We start from the raw sequence: 9692 nt of genomic DNA on the forward strand, positions 1-9692 counted from the left end.
AGCTGTGTTCTTTAGTGCTTCATTCAAATGTCCCCAATGTGGGTGGGAGAGGTGGTACCCATGAATCATACAAATAATGTGTTGAAGTTAAAATGAGGACAGGGCCAGTGTGGTTAAATTGCTCTTCCCTGATCTCACCCACACACACTGTGGCTGTCTCCCTGACTGGCAGCGTGTGTAGCGATGCGCCCCAGGTGGATGTGTGTGTCCTGTCGATGCTGCAGAGTGTTGTTGCCAGCCGATGTTATTGGAGCGAGCAGCGAACAGAATCGTGTTTCACTCCTCCTGAGGGGCAGGTTTGGGGTTGGGGGTGCTGTACCTGCGATTGTTCCTGTTCCTCCTCAGAGTCTCAGTCAAGCCCTCTACACGACCACTGCCTACAGACACTGAGCATCCCTCATTATTATCGCTTGCACAGTGCTCCTTGGGATGTTTAAAGCTTGGGAAATCTTTTTGTATCCAAATCCGGCTTTAAACTTCTTCACAACAGTATCTCGGACCTGCCTGGTGTGTTCCTTGTTCTTCATGATGCTCTCTGCGCTTTTAACGGACCTCTGAGACTATCACAGTGCAGGTGCATTTATACGGAGACTTGTTTACACACAGGTGGATTGTATTTATCATCATTAGTCATTTAGGTCAACATTGGATCATTCAGAGATCCTCACTGAACTTCTGGAGAGAGTTTGATGCACTGAAAGTAAAGGGGCTGAATAATTTTGCACGCCCAATTTTTCAGTTTTTGATTTGTTAAAAAGTTTGAAATATACAATAAATGTCGTTCCACTTCATGATTGTGTCCCACTTGTTGTTGATTCTTCACAAAAAATACAGTTTTATATCTTTATGTTTGAAGCCTGAAATGTGGCAAAAGGTCGCAAAGTTCAAGGGGGCCGAATACTTTCGCAAGACACTGTATATACAGCCTGATTAGCACTTGCACCTGTTCTGTTACTACTCTTTCTTCACTAACTCTAGACCAGCGATGTTAATATCTCATGTCTGTTCTACTCTGTTCTTCACTAACTCTAGACCAGCGATGTTAATACCTCACGTCTGTTCTACTCTTTTCTTCACTAACTCTAGACCAGCGATGTTAATATCTCACGTCTGTTCTACTCTTTTCTTCACTAACTCTAGACCAGCGAAGTCAATACCTCACGTCTGTTCTACTCTTTTCTTCATTAACTCTAGACCAGCGATGTTAATATCTCGCGTCTGTTCTACTCTTTTCTTCATTAACTCTAGACCAGCGATGTTAATATCTCACGTCTGTTCTACTCTTTTCTTCACTAACTCTAGACCAGCGAATTTAATATCTCACATCTGTTCTACTCTTTTCTTCACTAATATCTTACCTGTGTGTCTCTGTGTGTCTCCAGTGTGTGGCTGTGACCTGGCCCGTTCAGGCTTTTTCCAGAAGGGAAGAGAGTACATCTGTACAGAGGACTACCAGCGCCTCTATGGCACCAAGTGTGACAGCTGTGGAGACTTCATCACAGGGGAGGTGGTCTCTGCGCTGGGGCGTACCTACCACCCCAAGTGTTTTGTCTGCAGCATGTGCAGGTAGGTACTGCGAGGCCAAACATACACACACACACTACACACACACACACACATACTACACACACTACACATATACATACACACACACACTACACATACACACACACACACACACACACTACACACACACACACACTACACATATACACACTACAAACACACACACACTACACACACACACACACACACACTACACACACACCCACACACACACACACATACACACTACACACACACCCACACACTACACACACACACTACACCTACACACACACACACTACACACACTACACACACACACACACACACACACACACACACTACACACACACACACATACATATCCACTACATTGATCATCACTAACCAGTTAATGCATATCTCTCAGTGTAAGTGCCATGTCAAAAGCACACGACTGAGAGGACAACGTTGGGATGTATATATGTTTGAATTAATTATTGACTTGGCCATGGAGGCAACAATTAGTGAACGATTTGTTTTATTGGGAGGCAGGCAGGCATTTAATCAGTGTTGAATTAAATTGATCAAGACGAGAATGCAGGTATATTCAGAGAACAAAGAAATGATCATCAGATCATCAGATCAGATGTTTCATCGTATCTTCCAAGAGAAGGAACAGTTCAGTGAGGAGAGGAGTTGTCTTGAGAGAAGGGAAAAGGACAGCCTCCTGTTTCTACTTGTCACGTTGGGAATCTACAGGTAACTGCAGAAACAATGGAAACACGTGAGGGATGACGGATACAAAGTACATTGAATGGAAAGCAGGTGCTTCCACGTAGGTGTGGTTCCTGAGGTAATTAAGCAATTATCCTCCCATCATGCTTAGGATCATGTATAAAAATGCTGGGCAGGCTATTATTTTGGCTACCATGGCTATGCCCCATAGGATGACTATGCCCCCATCCACAGGAGTGGTCACTGAATGGTTTGATGAGCAAGATAACGATGTAAACCATATGCCCTATGCCGGGCGGCAGGGTAGCCTAGTGGTTAGAGCGTTGGAAGGTTGCAAGTTCAAACCCCGAGCTGACAAGGTACACATCTGTCGTTCTTCCCTGAACAGGCAAGTTAACCCACTGTTCCTAGGCCGTCATTGAAAATAAGAATTTGTTCTTAACTGACTTGCCTAGTTAAATAAATAAAATAAAATGGCCGTCTCAGTCACCACATCTCAAACCAAGTGAAAACTTATGGGAGTTTCTGGAGCATCGCCTGAGATAGCGTTTTCCACCACCACCAAATTATGGAATTTCTCATGGAAGAATGGTGTTGCATCCCTCCAATAGAGTTCCAGACACTTGAATCTATGCTAAGGTGCACGGAAGCTGTTCTGGTTGGTGGTGGACCACCGCCCGATTAAGACTCTTTATGTTGATGTTTCCTTTATTTTGGCAGTTACCAATAGGCGCTCTGAGGAATTACAATGTCGAAAGCCCTCCGTCTGATTGTGTGGTTTACTGTCACTGTTTCAGAGTCTTTTAGAGAGTGATTGAAGAGTTTCAGTCTGTCAGTGTAGTGGGGGCAGTAGAGGTGAGGGTGCCATGACAACAGTTCCTTCTATACTGGTCTGTTTCTTGAGAACATCATCAGTTCCTTCTATACTGGTCTGTTTCTTGAGAACATCATAAGAACAGTTCCTTCTATACTGGTCTGTTTCTTGAGAACATCATGAGAACAGCTCCTTCTATACTGGTCTGTTCTTGAGAACATCATCAGTTCCTTCTATACTGGTCTGTTTCTTGAGAACATCATAAGAACAGTTCCTTCTATACTGGTCTGTTTCTTGAGAACATCATGAGAACAGCTCCTTCTATACTGGTCTGTTTCTTGAGAACATCATGAGAACAGTTCCTTCTCTACTGGTCTGTTTCTTGAGAACATCATGAGTTCCTTCTCACTGGTCTGTTTCTTGAGAACATCATGAGAACAGTTCCTTCTCTACTGGTCTGTTTCTTGAGAACATCATGAGAACAGTTCCTTCTCTACTGGTCTATTTCTTGAGAACATCATGAGAACATCAGTTCCTTCTCTACTGGTCTGTTTCTTGAGAACATAATGAGTTCCTTCTATACTGGTCTATTTCTTGAGAACATCATGAGAACAGTTCCTTCTCTACTGGTCTGTTTCTTGAGAACATCATGAGAACAGTTCCTTCTCTACTGGTCTGTTTCTTGAGAACATCATGAGAACAGCTCCTTCTCTACTGGTCTGTTTCTTGAGAACATCATGAGAACAGTTCCTTCTCTACTGGTCTGTTTCTTGAGAACATGAGAACATCATGAGTTCCTTCTCTACTGGTCTGTTTCTTGAGAACATAATGAGTTCCTTCTATACTGGTCTATTTCTTGAGAACATCATCAGTTCCTTCTCTACTGGTCTGTTTCTTGAGAACATCATGAGTTCCTTCTCTACTGGTCTGTTTCTTGAGAACATCATGAGAACAGCTCCTTCTCTACTGGTCTGTTTCTTGAGAACATCATGAGAACAGTTCCTTCTCTACTGGTCTGTTTCTTGAGAACATCATGAGAACATCATGAGTTCCTTCTCTACTGGTCTGTTTCTTGAGAACATAATGAGTTCCTTCTCTACTGGTCTGTTTCTTGAGAACATCATGAGAACAGTTCCTTCTATACTGGTCTATTTCTTGAGAACATCATGAGAACAGTTCCTTCTCTACTGGTCTGTTTCTTGAGAACATCATGAGTTCCTTCTCTACTGGTCTGTTTCTTGAGAACATCTTGAGAACATCATGAGAACAGTTCCTTCTATACTGGTCTGTTTCTTGAGAACATCATGAGTTCCTTCTATTCCTTCTAGCAGGTGGCACCAGGGCTGGGTTGGGTTTAGAGCCTGACCCACTGTAACCTCTACACTGAGGGCCTTGATAGGCTGATAGCACTACTGCTTACATGACCATGCTTATATCCCATTATGCACAGATGTGTATGTTAATTAATGTATTTTCCACTGTTTACAATTGATAGTTCCCTGTATTCTAATACTATTTATTATATGCTGACCTGACGGAGTATAGAGTTATGTCTCTTATGAGATGTAATTTGGGAAGATGCTTGACAGTGATCTGCAAAGTGATAGAGAATATAACCCCATCAGTTGTCTGGGGATGTCACGTTCTGACCTTTTATTTCCTTTGTTTTGTATTTATTTAGTATGGTCAGGGCGTGAGTTGGGGTGGGCAGTCTATGTTTGTTTTTCTATGGTTTGGGTATTTCTATGTTTCGGCCTAGTATGGTTCTCAATCAGAGGCAGGTGTCATTAGTTGTCTCTGATTGAGAATCATACTTAGGTAGCCTGGGTGTCACTGTGTGTTTGTGGGTGATTGTTCCTGTCTCTGTGTTTGCACCAGATAGGACTGTTTTGGGTTTTCACGTTTCTTGTTTTTGTTAGTTTGTTCATGTGAAGTGCTTTATTAAAACATGAATCAAAATAACCACGCTGTGCTTTGGTCCGCCTCTCCTTCAAGTCAAGAAAACCGTTACAGAGGAAGCGATACATTATATTGACTGCTGGTACTGAGTCGTCCAGGTTTAAGGGCCACAAATCTTTACCGCAGATGGTCCTGCCATCGCTGCCTGTCCTGCTAGAGATGCTGACTCATAGCTGCTGATGGTGGGAGAGGAGCAGACATTCTGTTCTGGGCAGTCAGTAGTCAGCACACTTAAAACACTCCTCATCCACCACAGATCACACCGACTTCTCCCAAACCTCAATATGCAGGGCTATGCTGTTTTGCTGACAGAAGAATGTTTAACACTACTATCTATTGTTCATAACATACTGCCTCCTCTTTAGCATGGGCTCCCGAGTGGCGCAGCAGTCTAAGGCACTGCATCTCAGTGCTAGAGGCTACACTACAGACCCTGGTTTGATTCCAGGCTGTATCACATCCGGCCATGATTGGGAGTCCTGTAGGGTCGGCGCGCAATTGGGCCAGCGTTGTTAGCGCTTGGCCAGTGTAAGCCGTCATTATAATAATAAGAATTTGTTCTTAACTGACATGCCTAGTTAAATAAAGGTTAAATATATATATATATATATAATTTTAAAACAGCATCTGTGTCCATACCCCAAATGGGCCTAAGGGTCCTGGTCACAAGTAGTGCACTATGTAGGGAATAGGTTGCCATTTGGCACACAGCCGATATGTTGGTTTCAATATTCAGCTTGAAGATCACCCCTGCTGGCCCAGTTAAGCTGCTGTGGCCAAGCAGATATCCCCCTGCCTGCCTGCCTGTCTGCCTGCTTGCTATGTAGCAGGACACAGTATCTGTCCACAGGCCCATCATGTCTGTGAGCCTTCCTTCCTGTCACTGGATATTACCACGGAAACCACTGTGTGTGTGTGTGTGTGTGTGCGCGTGTGTGTGCGTGCGTGTGTGTGTGTGTGCGTGTGTGTGTGTGCTGTGTGTGTGTGTGTGTGTGCGCGTGTGTGTGCGTGCGTGTGTGTGTGTGTGTGTGTGTGCGCGTGTGTGTGTGTGTGTGTGCGCGTGTGTGTGTGTGTGTGTGTGTGTGTGCGTGTGTGTGTGTGTGTGTGTGTGCGTGTGTGTGTGTGTGTGTGCGCGTGTGCGTGTGTGTGTGTGTGCGTGTGTGTGCGTGTGTGTGTGTGTGTGTGCGTGCGTGTGTGTGTGTGCGTGTGTGTGCGCGTGTGTGTGTGCGTGTGCGTGTGTGTGTGTGCGCGTCTGCATGGAGAGTTGCACTCTAATCGGTGTTAATGTGAGTAGAATAGAAGCCAGGCCTCTGATGTCATCTCACTCTCTCATGTGCTACATTGATACTTTATGCAAAATTACAAAACACAAAATGTGTAGTTGTGTAAAATAATGTTAGCTACCATTACACACAGTATACATACAGTGTTATTGTGTCTACTGTGAGGCTTCGGGTTGAGCAGAATACATGTCTGAGGTCTTCCTGTGGCTTGTTTTTCAGAAAGCCTTTCCCTATCGGAGACAGGGTGACCTTCTGTGGGAAGAAGTGTGTCTGTCAGCAGTGCTCCCATTCGCTAGTCAGCAACGCGCCGGTCAAGATCCACGGACCCAGCCGTAAGTCTCTAGATCAGAGGGTCACGTGCTCCTTCTCTGTTAACCATCAAATGTCACGTTCCGGTAATGCGCGTGCATTACTGGAACGTCTCGACATCTCGACATCAAAAAGCCCCGTAGCAGATATTTTACGTCGCTGGCTTGCTAGCTTCCTCGGTAACCAATCGTCTGATGACATCTGAGATGTTGTAGATGATATAACCGTCTAATTATGTGTTCTGTGAACTTGCATGAGCTGCATTTGAAGTTGGATGTGATCATATCCACGGCTAGGTAAACAAACAAAACAATTCTACTTCCGTACTGGGCGCACAACATGACACGGCCGGGAAATGGATCTATACCACAGGACCTCAACTAAAGTCACAGCACAATCCTCACTCAGCACAGTGATGGTCGCGTAGGACAAGGCTACAGCACTCCACAGTTCTCAGATCAGTAGCACTCTCCATCCTCTCTCTGGGGGAGGAGTAGCACTCTCCATCCCTCTCTCTGGGGGGGAGGAGTAGGACTCTCCATCACTCTCTCTGGGGGGAGGAGTAGGACTCTCCATCACTCTCTGGGGGGGAGGAGTAGGACTCTCCATCACTCTCTCTGGGGGGGAGGAGTAGGACTCTCCATCACTCTCTCTGGGGGGGAGGAGTAGGACTCTCCATCACTCTCTCTGGGGGAGGAGTAGGACTCTCCATCACTCTCTCTGGGGGAGGAGTAGGACTCTCCATCACTCTCTCTGGGGGGGAGTAGGACTCTCCATCACTCTCTCTGGGGGAGTAGGACTCTCCATCACTCTCTCTGGGGGGAGGAGTAGGACTCTCCATCACTCTCTCTGGGGGAGGAGTAGGACTCTCCATCCTCTCTCTGGGGGGAGGAGTAGGACTCTCCATCACTCTCTCTGGGGGAGGGGGAGGAGTAGGACTCTCCATCACTCTCTCTGGGGGAGGAGTAGGACTCTCCATCACTCTCTGGGGGAGGAGTAGGGGGGGAGGAGTAGGACTCTCCATCACTCTCTCTGGGGGAGGAGTAGGACTCTCCATCACTCTCTCTGGGGGAGGAGTAGGACTCTCCATCACTCTCTCTGGGGGGGGAGGAGTAGGACTCTCCATCACTCTCTCTGGGGGAGGAGTAGGACTCTCCATCACTCTCTCTGGGGGAGGAGTAGGACTCTCCATCACTCTCTCTGGGGGAGGAGTAGGACTCTCCATCACTCTCTCTGGGGGAGGAGTAGGACTCTCCATCACTCTCTCTGGGGAGGAGTAGGACTCTCCATCACTCTCCTCTCTCTGGGGGGGAGGAGTAGGACTCTCCATCACTCTCTCTGGGGGAGGAGTAGGACTCTCCATCACTCTCTCTGGGGGAGGAGTAGGACTCTCCATCACTCTCTCTGGGGGGGGAGTAGGACTCTCCATCACTCTCTCTGGGGGGAGGAGTAGGACTCTCCATCACTCTCTCTGGGGGAGGAGTAGGACTCTCCATCACTCTCTGGGGGGAGGAGTAGGACTCTCCATCACTCTCTCTGGGGGAGGAGTAGGACTCTCCATCACTCTCTGGGGGAGGAGTAGGACTCTCCATCACTCTCTCTGGGGGGGGAGGAGTACTCTCTGGGGGGGGAGGACTCTCCATCACTCTCTGGGGGAGGAGTAGGACTCTCCATCACTCTCTCTGGGGGAGGAGTAGGACTCTCCATCACTCTCTCTGGGGGGGGAGGAGTAGGACTCTCCATCACTCTCTCTGGGGGAGGAGTAGGACTCTCCATCACTCTCTCTGGGGGAGGAGTAGGACTCTCCATCCCTCTCTCTGGGGGAGGAGTAGGACTCTCCATCACTCTCTCTGGGGGGGGGAGGAGTAGGACTCTCCATCACTCTCTCTGGGGGGGGTAGGACTCTCCATCACTCTCTCTGGGGGGGGAGGAGTAGGACTCTCCATCACTCTCTCTGGGGGGGGGAGGACTCTCCAGTAGGACTCTCCATCCCTCTCTCTGGGGGAGGAGTAGGACTCTCCATCACTCTCTCTGGGGGGGAGTAGGACTCTCCATCACTCTCTCTGGGGGGGTAGGTTGGGGGTTTTTCCCCCTCTTGTCCTCTTCTATTTTCATTCGCTGTTCTCTCTGTTCTCTCTCTCTCTCTCTGTCTCTTTCTTGCTCTACCTCCTTCCCAGACTGTGCAGGCTGTAAGGAGGAGATCAAACATGGCCAGTCTCTCTTGGCCCTGGAGAAGCAGTGGCATGTCAGCTGCTTCAAGTGTCAGACCTGTGGCACTGTGCTGACCGGGGAGTACATCAGCAAGTAGGTGACCTCTGTGGTGACATCACAATACCAGTATAGTAGTAGTAGTAGTAGCATAGTACTAGTAGTATAGTACTAGTAGTATAGTAGTAGTAGTAGTACTTATATAATAGTAGTAGTTGTATAGTAGTAATGGTATCGTACTAGTAGTATAGTGGTAGTAGTAGTGGTATAGCACTGGTAGTATAGTAATAGTATAGCGGTAGTAGTGGTATAGTACCAGTAGTATAGTAGCACAGTAGTAGTATAGTGGTAGTAGTAGTGGTATAGTACTAGTAGTATAGTAGCATATTAGTAGTATGGTGGTAGTAGAAGTAATATAGTAGTAGTATAGTGGTAGTAGTAGTGGTATGGTGGTAGTAGTATAGTAGCAGTATAGTAGTATGATATTAGTATAGTGGTAGTAGCAGTGGTATAGTACTAGTAGTATAGTAGTAGTATAGTGGTATAGTAGCAGTGGGAATAGTACTAGTAGTATAGTGGTAATAGAAGTGGTGTGGTGATAGTAGTACAGTAGTAGTACTAGTAATATAGTAGTAGTATAGTGGTATAGTACTAGTGGTATAGTGGTAGTAGCAGTAGTATAGTACTAGTAGTATAGTAGTAGTATAGTGGTAGTAGTAGTGGTATAGTACTAGTGGTATAGTGGTAGTAGCAGTGGTATAGTACTAGTAGTATAGTAGTAGTGTAGTGGTATAGTACTAGTAGTATAGTGGTAGTAGCAGTGGTATAGTACTAGTAGTATAGTAGTAGTATAGTGG

At 46.4% G+C, this 9692-nt stretch overlaps 1 protein-coding gene across 1 annotated transcript in view; it reads left to right on the forward strand.

The window, feature by feature from the left end:
* Window positions 1–9692, forward strand: part of LOC121844125 (actin-binding LIM protein 3-like) — a gene marked incomplete at both ends in the record, with an annotated part of 67400 nt that overhangs the window by 57192 nt on the left and 516 nt on the right. Inside the window, 3 exons of the mRNA XM_042314033.1 lie at window positions 1383–1566; window positions 6538–6650; window positions 8805–8931. Coding sequence (XP_042169967.1) covers window positions 1383–1566; window positions 6538–6650; window positions 8805–8931 — 424 coding nt within the window. The remainder of the gene's footprint in view (window positions 1–1382; window positions 1567–6537; window positions 6651–8804; window positions 8932–9692) is intronic.

This window comes from Oncorhynchus tshawytscha, unplaced genomic scaffold (assembly GCF_018296145.1).
Source record: "Oncorhynchus tshawytscha isolate Ot180627B unplaced genomic scaffold, Otsh_v2.0 Un_contig_10747_pilon_pilon, whole genome shotgun sequence".
Classification (NCBI taxonomy): Eukaryota; Metazoa; Chordata; class Actinopteri; order Salmoniformes; family Salmonidae; genus Oncorhynchus; species Oncorhynchus tshawytscha.